The following is an 18552-nucleotide window of genomic DNA, read 5'->3' on the forward strand; positions in this document are numbered from 1 at the left end:
TGTAACATTGCACACGTTTCCTGTAGCGCAAATAGTACAAGGATGCAGAAGAAGAACAGACGCACACATAGGCACCATTTAGTGCCTGTGTGTGCCTGTTCTTCTACGTCCTTGTGCTATATGTGCTACAAGAAAAATCTGTAGTAACTGGTTTATTTTACCATATAACACACATAAATGTTCACAGTATCACAGATGCTCGTTGTTACATCCAAGTATCGTTAAAACCGGTAATGCTATAAGTGGGTTCAACTGTACTTCTTTCTGTGTAATTAAAAGGTTTGCACACTGCTTTTTCCATGTAACCTGGCTATAACACTTATCAGTTATACCAATGGGATTTTCTTGACACTTGAATATATTATGAGTGGGTTCGACTGTAGTCCAATAAAATATGTTGAGAAACATTTTAACAAAGTGTGAAACCTAAGATACCTATGCGCAAGTAATTTTTCAAATTCACACGTAATTTATATGCAAGGACAACAAAACAGATGAACATTTGCATTCTTTGGTATGCTGTCAAATGTTGCATAAAGCATTTGATAGCAAAAGCACATAGTTCCTGCGCTTTAAAGAGTTTCCTTATACGTTTCAGTAGAGTTATAGAAGAACACACAAAAAGGTGAAAGAAGCTAAACGTAATGTGCAGACAAATACACATATAAAGAAAAGGAAAGCACAGCTCTATAACAAATGTTACACCACAATGTGTCTCACTCTGACTCAAGAACAGCCTCAATCACAGTACCAGTAATTTGACGATACTGAGTTCAGTAAGCATGGTAGAAAGCTCCAGCATTAACGCGTACAAATCAGACAACTAACAATAACAACAAAGCTACTGCTTTTGCTGATGAAACAGCTAGATCTAACTCATGTTCAAGATTCCACACTCACTTCAGCAGGTCAGGCGTGAGGCCATAGGAGACGCCCAGGTAGTCGAGTTGCTCAGCTCTTTTCTCGCTCAGCTTGAGCAGCAGTGGTGGCAGTGCCTTACGTGGCTCCAGGCGTTCAATGATGTCTCCTTCACCTTCCCTGTCTTCGTTGTCCAGCGGCACGCTGTCCAGATCCGTGCCTGGCTTCTCCTCAAGACTTGGGATGTTGCCCAAGAAGTACTCCATCAAGAGCTCCAGGGCGCGCAGTCCGTATCCCATCTGCAATGGCCACAGTTTGCTAAGTAAAGCATGCTCACAAATGCTTCCAGCAGAACTAAAGAAATGACACTTAACTTGAATGTTAACATAGAAGTACAATTACAAGTGCCATCATTGTAAACATGGCAGCATGTGCCACTCAACAAAGGCTGATGAGCAAAACGAGAACAAGGTGAAAGTAGGAGCCAACGTTTCGACAAGTGGACTTGCCTTCTTCAAGGTGACATATGCTTTCCTCGCCACTCCTTTATTCTCAATTCGACACCCTCGCCGGTAACGCACCTTCGCTCGTTACCGCACCCACCCGCCTTACACCCTCTCCCATTTAGAAGAACACCACCTATACATATACTGTGGCGAGGAAAGCATATGTCGCCTTGAAGAAGACAAGTCCACTAGTCAAAACGTTGGCTCCTGCTTTCACCTTGTTCTCGTTTTGCTCATCGTATTGAATTTCCATCTCCCGCCTTCCCCTTGTTCTCAAAACAGGCTGAGCACTTTGGTGAGTGGCTGGCACATTTTGTAGTTTATAGATTTAGCAGAAGCACTCCCCAATTTCACATCATCTGCTACAGTCCACAGCCAGACCAGAAATCAAGGTGCATGCATGCATGTGAGACTTGCCATTTTTTTGAAATTCCGAGCAGTAGTGACGGCAGCAGACAATGCGCGAGTGCAATTTTGGAGTGCGTCCACTAAACCTACAAACTACAACAGTGCACTAGCTGCCCACCAGAGTGCTCTGCCTGTATTGAGTGGCACGTATTCTCAATCGCAAAGCTTGTAAATGTACAGCATGTCACAAAAGCATAAAGACTAGGGTTCTCCTTATTGGCACATGCTTGCTTCTGTATATTGCAGCTGTTCATTGCAGCAAGTTTTGCAGCATTGGCAGCGAGTTTAATGTGCAATCTTGCAGCAGGCAAACTATAAACTTGCATTAAATCACCTAAACTTGACTGGATTTTAAACGTCATCAAAATAGAGCTTTAGAACAGAGTAGCAGGCACACTTCACTGGTGAAAGTGGTATGCTTCTCACTTTTGAAACAGACTGTACACCCTATCATTATAACCTTGACAAATAAGGTACATAGTATGTTCACATTTAAGAGTAACAGTCATGCCAATTTAAAAGCATTAGTTGCACTTCATCAGGTCTAGACATAAGGTTGGTCCATGTAGAATTACGGGAGAAATTACTATGCTTAGCATTTACAACATGACCTGCTGCTTTAGCCAGTCTAATTAGACTGAAGGGAGCATGTCGTGTCAGTTTGTTGGGCTGTCCCTTTATCACATTGACCGTCATCTCATACTATATATATGTATATATATATCAGTGAGACACTTTATTCCTCAGACGTGCACCATGTGCTTTAAAAGCCAAAATAACCCGCTGCAATTCATCAACACATAGATGAAGTGCAATGACCTTAAAATTGAGATGCCCATGGTTCTATTTTTCACCCCACCAGTGCTGTAAAATTTTTTTTGTCTTCTCTTATTACTTCAGCACTAATAGTAGATGACCTGTGGACAAACTGCGCAAGACTATACATATAAACCTTGGCTAGTCTTAACTTTCATGCTCAAGAACAAACAACAAAAGCAGCAACCTTTGTTGGTTCACTCATGCATTCTTAAAGGCAGGGAACATGTGTGTTTCTTTTGTTAGCAAAGGTACAAAGGTACATGACAGCAATTATTTTAATCGTGTTAGATCATATGGATTCCATAACGTCATTAAAACCCCAACACGTATAACTTCACTGACATCCACACTGATCGATCATATATTGTGCAACTTTAACACCAATTCAAGCTGGTGTAATGTTTATGATTCGGCTGTAACAGATCACTCTGCTGCTGCCATCGTTTTTCATCGATCCACTCATTCTCAGGGCCATTCTCATATTCCTCATCGAGTTAACTATCCAGTATTATGTGAATGCCTTTGCTCTTTAACTATAGATGCGCAGAAAAATTCAAATCAGCAATTTGACAGTTTCAGCAAAGCATTGTGTGATGCATTAGCGCAATCGTCAAGCACCTTAGAAAAAAGATATAGCACTCCTATCTGTCCCTGGATGACGAAAGGACTGCTAAAATTAATTAAAGATAAAGACTTTTGGCACACTAAAGTCACATAGGGGTAACAAATATTATGAACAAAAATTTCGTATGGCTCGAAATGTAGTAACTAGCGCTATACGTATTCGTAAAAAAGGGTATTACACAAATTGAATAGTCCGTAATTCTGGTAATTCAAAGGCTACATGGCGCATTATCAACTCGGTAATTAAGCTATCGGTTACAGAATATACAATACCAGACTTGAAAATCTTAGGAATATCTATGGAATCCTTAGTCTCGTTTAACTCGTACTTCTGTATGATTGGTCGCGCAATATCTAATAATGTACCTCTTCTTTTGTCCATTACTTACCCAGAAAGGACAACAAACTCATTTGGTTTTGTGGACATTACAGCGGAGGAGATAGTGTCCGTAGTTAACGGCATGCCATTCAAACATTCTACTGGTCACGATGGAATATCCACAGTGGCCTTAAAGCATTGTATTGATATACTGTGCATGCCATTAGAAAAAATATTCAATCTCTCTTTCTATACTGCTACCTATCCAGACTTACTAAAGATCGCTAAGGTTATTCCAATTTACAAAAATGGGGACCCTAACTTATTAGAAAACTACCGTCCTATATCTGTCTTAAGTTACTTAAACACCGTCTTTGAAAAACTTATCGCCCAACGAATCACTACATTTCTTGAACGTGAATCCATATTATTTTATTGCCAGCATGGTTTTCGAGCTGAAAGATCGACAAGCACAGCAGTATTAGCTCTGTCTGACTACATAAATTCTAATTTGAACAACAAAAGTGTCCTAGGCATATTTCTAGATGTGAGAAAAGCGTTTGACACTGTGGATCATGACATACTGCTAAATAAGTTAGAATGCTATGGTTTTTGAGGTCTAACTCTTCAATTTTTCCGCAGCTATCTCAATAACAGAAAACAACTAGTTTCCATTGCAGATACCAAATCCGACGTTTCTGACATTGTTACAGGGGTCCCAAAAGGCTCAGTTCTAGGGCCAATATTTTCTTCTTTAATTGTAAACGATCTTCCTGATGCCTTAGAAAACTTCTCTGCTGTGATGTATGCAGATGACACTGTTCTACTTTGTGCACTAGACTCCTTGGACAAAACATTTAAAGTGGCTAATAATGAACTTCGAAGTGTTAACCAGTGGTTCGCGTCAAATAAGCTAACTCTGAATATCAAGAAAACTAAATATATTCTCTTTACTTTTTCATGGAAAGCACCACTAAGAGACTGTCATTCGCTTTCTCTAAACCATAATATACTTGAGCGGGTGAGTTCAATTCTATACTTGGGTGTCACACTAGACGAGCATCTTCATTGGAAGCCTCAAATTGCATTGCTGTTTAAAAAGTTGAGCAAGGCTTGTTTTATGCTGTATAAATGCCGTTATTACTTCGACCCTGCCACTCTGAGAACAATTTACTTTAGCATATTCCATAGCCATCTATCCTACTATTGCATCTTGGGGTAACACGTACGTTTCTTATGTTGAACCTATTGTACTTCTTCAGAAAAGGGCCTTGCGATTTATGACTTTTTCGGATTACAATGAAAAATCAATGCCGCTGTTTCAAAGTTTAAATATACTGCCTTTTAATTTATTACTGAATCTTAAAACTATATTGCATACTCATAATAGCATAACCACTTATTCCTTTGAGTGTACCAATTTTTTTACATTCCAGAAGCAATACAAGCAGCGCACTTAAGGGAAATTTTCTCTTGCCAAAAATGCATAATGTATATGGAAGGCGAAGGTTAAACAACACTGGAGCACTCCTATGGAACAGCTTACCATCGGAAGTAAAACAAGCAAAATGTTTTTCACTATCAGTGAAATCCCATTATCACTCACTACTATCTGCATAGTTTTCATCTCGATGGTGTACACATGTTTACCTTTTTCACTTGCAGTGTATAATTTACTAAATACAAATTCCTTTCTGTGGGTTTCTCATAGCTATGACACGTACCCTGCCTTGTGTTTTAAATGAACGTTTATGTATATATGATTTATTTATACTTCTTTGTATTGATGTTAAAATTGTGAATTATAACTAGCATGGATCCCAACTAGCCTTGAGCTAGAGATTCAGATGTCCTGTACAACATTTCCTATTTCCTATTTTTAACAAACTTCAATTTCAATACAATTTCACTTTCAATACATTCTTGCTAAGACTTTTTGAAAACCGGGCTAGCGGTAACCATGAATCATTGACACTGCAATGTCACTTTAATGTCCACACTATATTTGCGAAACCTGCATTATTCTGTGGCCCAAAGCCTAGCTCACATAATGCACTAACATATTGCGTAAGAAAATAGTAGAACTAAAGCGTTAACCATGGAAAAATTCCTTGTATAAATGAACAGTAGTACTTCCTCAGTCATCACACAATAGAGAAAACGAAATGGTAAAATGCATATCAAACAAATGAATGATAACAAGGCAGAGTAAGATCTCACCCTTTGGTACTCGGGGTGGGTCGCAATCCTGACTATCCGAGCTCCAGCAAGACCAGCAAACTCTTCATCTTGGAACTACACAAAAGAAAACAAGCACTTCACATGTAGGCTGAGAGAAACATTAAGCAAATACCCAAGCAGGAAGAAGCTTTATGGCATGCACTCAGTCTTTAGAGATGAGTACATGCAGCTTAGGCATCACAGTATGTAGTAGCAAAGACCTTGTTTTAAAGCCCTCATGTCCTGATGACTATACCATTTAAGAGGGCAACCTGATCTTAGGAGGCCAAGAAGAAAAAAGAACAAATTTTCAATCTGACATTTTTGAAATCCGTAACTATTTTTGCACTAATCTGTAAATTACCTCGCTTCATGGATCAATGTTTTGGTCAAGTAATAACAAAACTAACTCTATAAACCCATGTCCCTGCTATAATGATTTTTTTTTTGCTGTATAAAGCTACATGTATGATAAGTGGTATAATGCAATTAGATTGTAAAGTCCTAGCTACAAAATTTATTTATTTTGCTCTTGTTTGTTGCATCGCTTCTCCATTGCAAACAGTAAACTTCAATGTGTTATAATGGCACTTATATTGATTACATTTTAAAGACACTTGTGTTATTGCATTCACTTTTCTGGCTATTGACCCATGCAATAAAGACACTTGTGTTATTACATTCACTTTTCTGGCTATTGACCCATGCAATAAAATTAAATATTTATTTTTCCATTTTCTCGTACAGTCAAATCTACCCATAACAATATTCAAGTGTCATGAAAATTCCATTCTTGCAACCGATAATTGTTATAACCTGGTTGCATGAAAAAAGGCAATACAGGGGGATGGCAGAGCTGCTGTGAGAAAACTATAATGGTGGGTCGGCCAATGCCCCTCCTCACCACCTTCCTCCATCTGGCTGCTGATTGTGTTCACTCGTTTAACTGTTTAACCCTGCTTCCTGTGCACGCAGATAATGTGTAACAAGCCGCAGCTGTCAGCATTCAAGAATGGCACTGCTATAACAAATGGAAAGAGGGGCCGCAGGCCGCAAGTGACATGCAAGCTCCGCCGAGGGATCGCTTCGGTGGTTCTAAAAGAGACCTTTCAAAAAAATGAGAGAAAGAAAGTTGCCATGGCAGCCTGTCAGGTTAAGAAATCCAGAAGAAATGCTGAGGTGAGATCGCCACATGCATCTCAGCACGTGCTTCTCAACGACTTGCACAAGAAAACCCTATGTACATCAGCCTTGCTGGCTTTACACGAAGCTTGCCGACATCCTTCTCTAATGCATACATGTGTTCCACATAGTGCAGTGAAAGTCCCTAGTGAAAATGAAGGCCCGGAGGGACTGAATCATCTGCAGGGCCTCCTTCAAGGACAATGTTGAAGCCGCCTGCCCTGCCACGTCCTCGTTCCCATCATCGTCATCACTATCTGATGCAAGCACGTTTGCGACGATCGCCTTATTGGTTAGAAGTTCTGATGTTTGCAATGCATCATCCGCATGTAGAAACAAGCATCCTTGCTGACTGTGGACCAAAGTTCAGGTATCACTTCGTCAGTGGGAGTTCCACAGGCTTCGTATAAGTCACTGCTGCCTCAGACAAAGCACACTTTCCAAAGGCAGTTCCACACCATAGAAGCGCCTACTTCGGGCCACGCACCAAAGATAAACTGCAGGGCCATCAATAGATTGATGTTAAAGTCTGGTTGCTCCCTGCTTATCTACGTGGCCATATCCATCAACCAGACTAACTTGTTCAGGAGATGGTTACCTTAATATTGGCGATCAAGCCGGCGTCCATAGGCTGCAAGCCTGCCGTCATGTTCAGCAGCAGGTAAAAGCTTCCCCACTTAAGAGCTGAGGCATGGAGTAGTGGGCACTACAAATGCGCCACCTTCCTCCTAGATCACTCAATATGTTGATCAAACTCCAAGAGCCACTCACTAAAAAGTTCTTGGGTCATCCATGCCTCACGGTTACGATGGCAGCGTACTAGTATCCTTACAGCACTCCGGAAGCAGCAAGAATTTTTCGATTTCCCGATGACAAATGGGGGGGGGCACTAGTCACTCCCATTCATGTTGGCAAAGAAAAACACAGCGAGGCACAACTTGCCATTTTTGCCACCCTTACAACTGTCTCCTTTAAATGCATGCAGCGTGGACGGCAATGTCTGGAAGAACAGTCCTGTTTCGTCACCATTATATATATGTAGGTGTCAATGTAGTTGTCAAGGATGCGGGGCAGCCTTTCCTCCACCCACTTCTGCTTTGTCTCCATGTCAAGCAAAGCTCCCTCGCTGATGACAACTTTGTAAACAATGCTGTGCCTCTCTTTGAAGCACCATACCCAGCCGCCACCTGTCTGGGAGTCCACATTGTTGATGAGTAGGGCAAACTGCTTCGCCTTTGTGGCCACAAATGGCCCAGTGATGGGCAAGTTCATGGCACAGGCACCGAAAAACTACTTGTAGAGAGTCTCTACCGCCTCCCTATAGGCACCTTGTAGAACACGTTTGCGCCTGTTGTCTACCAAGCAGCTTTCTTCGCTGAACTTCTCTGATGATTGTCGACACTGTTGGTTGTGATAGTGCCAACTTCTTCACCAAGTTGCACGCTTATTTACCGTCCTTGTAGTCCTTCATGATACCACACTCTGTTTCCAAATCTGCAGCAGTGCGCATTCTTTTCACCGGCAACACTGTGCACTTCCAATGATCAGCGAGCGTATCGGACCTGTTCCGTTTTGGCGGTGAGTCAAACAAGACAAAGAAACCGCGTGGCTAGAAACAACTTTGACACAACCAACAAAGACGAGTGCGAGCAACTTAATCCGTTGGCAGTACAGCACAGAAAGAGGGACTAGCAAGCAATGTGGGAGCAGCACTGCCAGCACAGTTGGTATGGTTCATTCGTGTTTCGGAGGGTGGCACAACATTGAGTTATGGGTGCAGCCCATTTGAATTTAGAGGGGTAGAAGGGCGACGAGAGAGAGGCACATGATGCTGACGATGCAGAGAAGGCCGGAAAACAGGTTCTGTTGTACGAGCGCATGGCGGCTATTGGGGTGGCGGTCAAGGGCGCAGCGGCTCAAATTCTCTTTTTCTTTTCAAGAATTTCGCATTCCATTACTTTTTAGCACAGACAGCCAGCAGCCAGACTTCACCGTTATAACTAATAATGCAGCATGGGGGCATTGTAGCAAGTGGGTTATTTCACCACAGAAAACATACAAAAGTTAACGGTGCAGCAGCTTCTCATTTTTATAACCAATAGGTTGTTAAAACCGACATCATTATACTATATGGGTTTGACTGTAATAGAGGCCTGAAACAATAGTATGTGATGTTTAATTTAATGAACTCTTGAAAAAATTCATCTGCACAAAGAGGAAATAATATTTGAAATTGGCATGAAAAACTAAACAAGTTTGCGTAATTTCATCAAGATTAGTTGAAAAATAAAAAATTTCACATTCAGGAACAGGCTGTCCCCTTAAGAGCGTATTCATTTCACTTGGCTGCAAATCTGCAGTCACCGAAATATCTAACAATGTTGTGCCAGCACCCATCATACAGTCAGCGCCTCCTGACAATACAGAAAAACAAAATTGTAGAAAATTCCAGATGTGCCCAGTATTCATGTTCCACAGTTGACGATTTTACCTACCTGTTACGAGATCACTAACTAGGACCATACCAAAAATTAGAGCAGCTGTACTCACGCAAGTTACTTTCATAAAAGCTTACAGGCCAGAAACCAGCACCTGTCAATGAATAGACTTTTCGTTTTCCAGTGGTAATAAGGCATGTAACATACCTGTTGTGACACAGTCCAAGGGATCATGTCTCCATGAGCCCGGCGTCCACGAGAAAAGCTGTCAGAAACACTGGACTTCGATATGCCACCTTCATAGCAAACCTAATAGAAAGAAAAGAAAAATCTGTATCTACCTCCCAATTTACATAGACTGAAGCTTCCTCCCTGTACGTCACTCACACACAAACATGCTTTCTTGCGAGCAGCACAAACAAGCAGACAATAAAGCAAACTACAGGAAATGTGCACCATGAGACAGTGGTACTGGTTATAGGATGTTACTGCGTTTTTGTCGCCTAATAGAACTAGAAGCAACACGGCAACCCCATTATCAAGAGTTGTCCTTTACCTGTAACACACAGAGCACTTGCGGTAGTGCCTTGGAGTTTGGATGCACCGGAGCCAGCAACACAAAGAGATGATGCGCGGGTGCATCCGACAGCATCTGAAGGTCATTGGGCGAGTTCTTGTAGTGCGAGGCCACATAAAGAGATACCACCTGCTGCAGGAAGGCCTCCGAAGCCTTGTGGTAGCTGAACAGAGTGTCCCGGTTCACGTAAAATGTGCCCGGGAGTCAAGAAATAACTAGTGGCATCGCTTAGCCTAAGCTGCTGCACTAGCAATGCACTATTACTTGCGCAAAGAAGGCTGGAGGTGTGGCCAACAGCGAAGTCATTTCGCTATTATAATTTATGTCAGGGACTCTCAAACTGGTTTTGACAAGCAGCATCTTAGGAGTTTGTGCACAGTCACAACAAATCTGACCACATCCCGTTGTTCCCCCTTCACTCCCAAAATTTATCGATTTAGAGAAGAAACTGCATTGCAGTTTCAATTTAACAACGCCACGTCGACACTTTGATAGCATGCTAAGAAGCTAAGTTCTGAGTTGCACGCAAGCAGGAAGGAACCCTCACAACAGCAGCACACAAGATTCATCGTAATGCAACTTGTGGACTCATGGTGGCCATGCTGAGTATGTTTAATTTGTGCTCGTGAGCACAGCTTGTAGCATGTGAGCGGGAATCATCTCGGAATCAACTCAGAAAGCCACTTCCGAATTTAGTGGTGCCTGCCTGGTCAACTTTTGTTGCAATGGATGATGATATGGGCTGTTTAAGCAGCATATTGTAAGGGACACACTAGGCACGTTCACACATTATTTGTGATTCAGGCGCGTGGAGCATGGCTCAGCACCTTGGGGAAGGGGGACATAGAGTAAAAAAAAGTTTTTTTGTATAAGAACATAGGTAAGCGAAAACAGGGAGAGGGGAGAGGTTTTAAGGCACTCTGGGGTAGCTGGTATGACTTCCCAAGGCCAGAAAATAAAAAAGAAAACCTGCTCTAAGTAATGCAAACTTCAGTTGGCTGTGCTGGTGCTATGTGTGAAAAGAGCTGCAAGATGAAATCTAAAAGATCATCATGGCACATCATTCATACATGGTCCTTTGTAGCTTAATTAAACTCTGCAGGATCGTCCAAAAGTCTCAATAAAAAAAAAGAAGAAAAAATGTAATTTAGTGAAAAAAATGAAATAACTGTATTTCACAAGTATGTTTGCCAGTGCTTACAAATAACTTGGTCAGCTTCTTCTACAGTCAATGTCTTGCCATTGTGAAATAAGCGAAAGTTACCAGCACCTGCCTCGCCCACTCGAAACCTGCATTCTTTGCCAACTTTGCAGTGATGGTAATTGTTTTACACTAATCAAAATTATTGCGGCTTTCCATAAGGCATTCCATGAGCACAACAACAATGTACTACACATGTAGTACAAGTCATGTGATGACATGTCATGCCAAATTCAAGTCCTGTTAGGACACCTATGTAATGCCATGTCGCACTTATTTCACTGAAAGTGCTGTCAATAACATCCCAGTTAATTATTTGCAACAGATTGGGCCACACACATTCAGTGATGTGGTTGCTGGTCAATTAGAACAACATGTTACGTGAAGCCCTATTCTGCAATCATATTGCTTGTGCATGCAGTGTGAACAATGGCAACTCAATATATGCAGCTCAAGGATATAGTTGGCAGTCCTGTGGTGGCGGGCAGCCAGAAGCTGGGGGTACTGATGCATCCAGGCAAAGAAGCTGGTTAAGCCATTTCTCAACAGAGTCTCCAGGCTTGTACCTGATGGACTCATTCAGTGACACCTCATACAGAGCCCGCCCTGCAAAGCAGAACATGATTTGGCAATGCATTGGCACTTCCGTTTGGATAGCATAGCTGATGAAAGTATATTCTCAAATCGAATTCAAGTACACAACCATTTCCTCCACAATCCGGAATACTAAAAACAACACATCATAAAAGAAATGTAGTACTTTAGGAAAACAAATAAGTTGGCAAATGCCACAACTTCGATCACTGATGACATTTTCAGGAGGTTTGCTCTTATGATGGAATAAAATCTTCAATTTTATGCTGTTTTGTTTCTGCAAGCAGTCTGTAACATGTTAAACAGCTTTGAAATAACACAGGAGTAACATTTCCTACTCTTGAAGTACTAGTAGTAGCAGTAATAGTATTAGTAGTGGCAGTGGTAGTAGTAAAAATAATTCCATATTTACATATCTGTTTCAAACATACAAGGTGGAAATAACACATCTTTTTCATATTAATACCTAGCAGTCGTAGTGCTACTGTAGAATCTTCGTGTTATGATCACACTTGACAAAAATTTTTCAAGGGTCCCGGCCCAAGTCAATGAGCTTAAAGCGTGTTAAATTTCAAATGTTGCAAACTGCTTTTAGTGCCGCAGCAGATAATAGGAACTGAAGATGGGAAATAAATAGAAGTGGAAATAGAACATGGCAGCACTGCATCAATGGAAAGCCGCGCAATGAGCGTTAGCACTTTTCGAAGCCCAATTGTTTTCCCTATTTCGAAGACAACATACCAAAGTGCCCAATTTTGTCAAAATATGTTGTCTATTTCTCCCAAATATTTCACCATAAGATAAAGGACTGTCTTTGGATTGCAGAAAAAGAATTCACTACGAAGTCGGAAATTTTAGCCATTTCATTGCTGTTTCCCCCTTAATTTCCAGATTTGTAACGTTTTTGTGGAATATAAATTTCGGGTTAAACAAATTTAAGCGTCATCCTGAGATATTCATATTATCGAGATTCTACTGTACAGTCTGTTAGTTTCCAAAACGATAACAGAAGTTAGGGGGACCGCTTCTAAAGTATGCAAACAGGCATGTTGGTGTTGATTCATGTAGTTTGACAGTGCGAACGTAGACAAAAGACAGTGAGAGGTGTGGGAATGCACGACTCTCACGCGTCCCCTGATATGTTGTTTTCTCACATAGCTCCCGTCTCATGTAATCCGGCTTCGCCGCGTGGCTTTACTGCGGCGGTCAGTATGCTTGCAGGGTAGTACGAGAGATGGCGCAAGTGTGACTCTGCTAACGCCACCTAATGGCAGGGTCACTTAAGCGCGAAAAAAAGAAGGCTCTTCATCTTTGGCTCAGGGCCGGCAAGCGGCACGGACGTTCTGCGCATGCGCCGATCCATGCTTCTGCCAGACTATCTCGCGAAGCCTACCCCTGAATGGATGAACACGATCGTTCGAACGCGGCACCATTCGTGTGACCGTACACACGAACGACAAGCATTGGTGTCCAGCATGGGGCGGACATAGTCGCTCGTTATCCGGTCGCAGTGAGTCGGACTTCTGCGATTTGTCGCACGCCCATCGACATGTTTTGTGGATAACAACTCAGCTAGCCGGCCTTAGTCTATGAAAGGTGCAATAAATGCCCTTGTGATTGTTTGCACTAATGTGTTGTCGTTCTTTTGTCACAAGAGCACAGGTGAGAACGCTACAGAGGCAAGCGCTGACTGCAACCTTTGGCCCAAGAGCGAGGATGCTTTTCACAAGTCAGGTATGGAGACATTGCTGTCGGTGTGGGCGACCCCGCTGAGGCTCTTTTTTGTAGTCGGCGCGTTGCAGCAGAGATGAAGCAAAAAGGCCACAGGTTCGATGGGTGAATTGAACTCCCGCTGACTTTTCTTCTTGACTCATTTCCGAGGCTCGTTTTTTTTCTGCTGTATCTGGACGTACAGGGACTTGGGGTACAGGCATCCTTGTCTCAGCCACTCAGACTGCAGGATTGTGCAGATCGTCAACCTACGACTAGTGCATGAACTGAAGCCAGTGAACATGACATGTTCTAGAGCAAGCTGCTTGGCACAAATGCAGAATGAAAGCACAAGAGCGTGACATGGCGGTAGCTATGGGGGTTACCAGAATGGACGAGTGCATGAGCACCAAGTTATTGGGGCCCGAAGAACTAGAAATAAACTGAAGTCCTTTCTGGTAACCCTCATAGCCATCACCGTGCGTCACACTCACGTACTTTCATTCTGCATTCGTGCCAAACAGCTTCCTCTAGAAGTACACATCATGTTTGGTAGATTCAGTCCATCCACTAGTCATGAGCTGAGGGTCTGCAAGATCCTGTGTTCCGAGAGGCTGAGACAAGGACGGCTGTACCGCAAGTCCCTGTATGTCCAGATACGGCGGAAAAAAAAAAAAAAAAAGAGTCTCGGAACCAAGCAGAAACTGTGGCGGGTGTTCGATGCACTCATCGACCATATGGTGGAAATGTGGCTACAGGCCTCGTCACTTCACCTCCACCGCAACACGCCGACTTCAAGAAAGAGCCTCAGCAGGTTTGTCCATGCTGACAACAATGTCTCCCTACCTGACTTCGTGAAAAACCCTTGCTCCTGGGCCCAAGTTTGCAGTCCGCACTTGCCTTGGTTTGTCGCCTCTTTTGCCGTCCTTTGTCTACATTCGCGCTGTCAAATATCAAGGTTGCCTCTGACTGCAAGAATAAACAATTCGCATTCTTTCCATTCTGGTTGCCCAAACGAGACATGGTTACACAATTTGCTCACCTCCAACACACTTGCTGTTTTCATTTAAAGCAACAGCGGACTGCTGTCGAAGCTGCTGAATCAACTTCAGGGACAAAGATCGACCTGTACCTTCATACCTACAAAGAAAGACATCATGAAACAAGTCATGATGCGAGATAAAGCATGTCACTTGCTAAAAGGAAATAAGTAGTGCCTGTCCCCACGGTCATGATATACAGTTAAACCTTAATATAACGAAGTCGGCAAAATCGACAATTTGATTTGTTACATCGAAATTTTTTCTATTTAAATTCGACCTTTTCTGCAAATAAGTACAGTCACCGATCGATTCTTCTTACACAGAAAAGGGCCGCAGATTTTGCCAAATTAACGGGCAATCGAAAAAAGCAAATTTTAATGAGAAAACAATTCAACTTGATAAATCTGTGAGTCGACGATGATGATACGGCTTCATGCCACATACGTTGACGATATCTTCTCGGTGGTACAAATAAAATGAAGCCAGCCACACTTTCGCACGCATTCTGCCCCCGCTGCTGATAGCGTCACCTGCACTGGGAGACACTATCAGCAAAAGCGCGAGCGGTGGGGAGCAAATGCTTTTTGTCTGCCTCTCACTCCAACAGGTCACCAAAATTTGAGATTACGCAACCTCCAATACTAAATGCGCGGTAAGACAGCTTACATGGTGGCACTCCATCTCGGCACGCTCACTCTTTGCACACGGGGCAGATTACCTCTAAAGCAGGGTGTGCAGCTCTGTATGTGCTCAGTCGTGCTCACAGCCATGCGCAGCCACGGCCGACATGCGCGCCAGATATAAAGATGCACACCAACTTACCCCCGCCAACTCGTGCACTTTATCACGTTACTGTGGGCTCGCTCCCCATCAAGATGCGCTCCAACTTACCCCCTGCCGACATGCGCACTTTATCCCGTTACCATGGGCTCGCTCCCCTCCCCTTCTTTCACTTTGCTCATGCGGGAAGGCGGCACTCATGAGGCCACCATCTTTCTTGTCTCACCCTCGCACATTTTCACACGCACCTAAAGCACACAGTGTGTGGGGAGCGATAGGATCTTATCGCACTAGGACTTTATGTGGAGCATGATGCGGATCCACTTCGGCGGTCGCTCTTGTCGCGCGGCGCACTGCTTGAGAGGTGCGTTTGCGAGCAGCCACTTGCAATTCACTCATTTGATCATCTTCGTCCAAGGAAGTTTCCATTTATTGTCTCAGCATTCCTTTGCCGTGGCAGTGAAATTTCATTATATTGAAATCGCATATAAACACACTTTTTTATAGTGAGGTTTTAAATACATGGTGTTCTATGGCCAAGATGCTATGAAAAGTTAGATACTTCATTATATCGAGAATTTTGTTATACTGAAACTCGTTATATCGAGGTTTAATTGTACAGTGAAACCTTGATAATTAAATTTTGCTTTATTTGAAAATTTTGTTAATTCATAGAATTCACGCAGTCCCATAATTTGAACGCAAGTTATACTGGATAAATCGAAAACTCCACGCAAATTCATGCGAATAATTCGTAGTTTCCAGTTGTGGCTTCAAAGACTGCCATGCTAGGACACGCTTTCGGCGAGACAGTGTCAGAAATATAGCAGCAATGATGTGTTTCCAGCTCCTGCAATTGCTTCTGGTGCTTGCATTACATAAATACATGACTTTCAAGATCAGTTCTGAGAAACCCATCTCTGGAATTTTGATTCGGACACCAATTATTGGGCAAGCAATGGGTTCCGCAATGTGAGTACTACTGATAGGCCGTACAGCTGTGCTAAGTGCCTGCGTTGTTTTAGCTGTGCACATTAGTTTTGTGTGTCTCCACCTGCTACAAAGAATCGAGTCAGAGTACCATCCTCATCAATAAATGTGACACTCATGTGTTGTTGTATTGTCACATTCTCCCCACCCCTGGTGTATCATGTGTGTACAATTGCCAACCATATGAAAAGTTTCAGCCATGTACGCGTTTTTGCTAGTGTACAGAATGGCAATGGGAGTGATGGACTAGGCTGACAAGGCTTCTCCGACTACATGCTAACATGAAAGATGAAGTCCCCGACAGTGTGCCAGTAGGCGATGGCAGGGACGATTATGAGCCCACTTATGCACCTGCGTTAGTGACAGTTATCATGTCCCTGAATATTGTTTGCAGTTTTGTTGAGTGTAGCAGTGGCGATGCGGGATGCTGCACATGATTAGTAGGCCAAAGATCACGACTCTTAGTGCAGCAAACTACTGTACCAATCCTGCATTAACGATTGCCTTGAGTAGTCTTGCTACATGGAAAATAAATGTGACTTGCTTGTGTCGCATAGTTTTGCCCTACTTTTCAAAGTTTGGGGTCATTTGGAAAGCCGCTTAATTTGCAGATTTTTCATGGTCCAGCGGACTTCGAATTAACAAGCTTTTACTGTAGTGTCATGTCGACAGCTCACACTTTCCTGCTTGTGCCAAATTCTTGTTCCAAAAAGAAATAATGAATCTCATAGTTATAGCCATTAGCCGACATAAGCTGTGTATGATAGACAACTATACTACATGTTTTTAAAGGAGGGGTCAGGACACCAATCAACAAAGGATTTCAAATCGTTTTCAACGTTTTGGCTCCCTCATAGGCACCTTGTTCACAATGCCCTGACCCCTCCTTTAAATGTGTTTCGTCCCGAAAAAAACGGGCTTCTGTCACCATGCTCGACTTCGTAACTATACATGATGACGCAGGCAGTGTTAGGGCTGAAGTTTTTCAACTGTGCCTATTAAAGCAGAGCTAATAAAAAAAAATCTTAGTTTTATGTGTCAGAACCATGATACAATTATTGGGCAGGCCGTAATGGGGAACTCCAAGTTAATTTTGACCCCTCAAATTAATGTGCATCCAATGAAGAGTACACAGGAATTTTTGCATTTTGCCCATATCAAAATGCCGCCATCACAGCCAGGTTAAGAAGGGGAGTGAGGTTTAAAGCCTTCTTTAGAGCTCCTTTATCAAATTTAATAAAACAGTACAATATAGTTCAGTCTATTGTGCTGATTCCAAATATGCAATCATCTTTAAAAGGAATGATTAGTTCAAATGTTAATTAGAAATAAATTACAATTGTTTACAGGAACAATGGAGCCAATGACTATTCACCAAAATGGTGCTTTAGGCACAGAGCTCGATTATAGAAGCATAAGGTTCACAATGAAAGGAATACTATTTTGGTATAACAAGTACAGTGGAGTCGCATTGACATGATCTTCACGAGAGCTGGAAAATAAACCTTACCACCGAAAAATCTTGTTATCCAAAGCAAGCTCCAAAAAATATGAAAATAGGCATTATTGGTGACAAACTCAAAAGCAAAGGCTCGTGTAGTCTAGCCAAACTGCTCCGCATAACACGTTATGCAGAGCAGCATCACTCGATGCCACACGAAAAGCAGCCATCACACACATCAGTTTGTGCTGAACTTTCTTCTTTTCAATGCACCGTAAGAAAGCTCTTCTGGAAGTTAAAAAAAGAACCTGCCGTTCCCTCACTCAAATGAGCAGCAGTACAGCGCCAGTTGGTATGGCTACACTGCCGCAGCATCGCCTAAATGCCAACGGTACGCTGTGTGCGTTTTCCCTCCAAAGTGCCTGGGGCTTAACGTGTAGTTCGTGGGTCGTTGCAGTGGTATTTAGGCTAGTGCAATGTTACTTAAGCTAGTGCAATAAGATCAGAGGCTATGAGCTTTAGAAATACCAGTAAAAGCCCCCTTCTGCAGTCCTATTATCCAATTTCAGGTGAAAACGCGATTGCAATAACCGTATGAAAATACATTGCTCCTATGGGACAGTGGCCGGGAGAAAAAAAAGAAGCATACTATTATCCAGAAAAATGTATTGTGCAGAATTATATCAATGAGATCCCACTGTACTAACAATCATCAAGCACTTCAAAGTGGTGTGTTCGAAATGTAGCCAGCTCATTATTTAATTTACAGCCAAGAAAAAATGTTAGAACCAATATTTGAAAATCTGCTCCTACCCTTGTGTGAATTATGCATTTACCTAAAT

General features: G+C 42.4%; 1 protein-coding gene across 1 annotated transcript in view; it reads right to left on the minus strand.

Moving 5' to 3' along the window:
• The window catches only part of l(1)G0020 (RNA cytidine acetyltransferase l(1)G0020), a 47340-nt gene that overhangs the window by 18593 nt on the left and 10195 nt on the right, over positions 1-18552 (minus strand). The window contains exons 8-13 of the mRNA XM_050183929.3: positions 14499-14596; positions 11614-11758; positions 9931-10144; positions 9582-9683; positions 5755-5829; positions 901-1157 (exon numbers count right to left, since the gene is read on the minus strand). Coding sequence (XP_050039886.1) covers positions 901-1157; positions 5755-5829; positions 9582-9683; positions 9931-10144; positions 11614-11758; positions 14499-14596 — 891 coding nt within the window. The remainder of the gene's footprint in view (positions 1-900; positions 1158-5754; positions 5830-9581; positions 9684-9930; positions 10145-11613; positions 11759-14498; positions 14597-18552) is intronic.

Source organism: Dermacentor andersoni, chromosome 4 (assembly GCF_023375885.2).
Source record: "Dermacentor andersoni chromosome 4, qqDerAnde1_hic_scaffold, whole genome shotgun sequence".
Lineage (NCBI taxonomy): Eukaryota > Metazoa > Arthropoda > Arachnida > Ixodida > Ixodidae > Dermacentor > Dermacentor andersoni.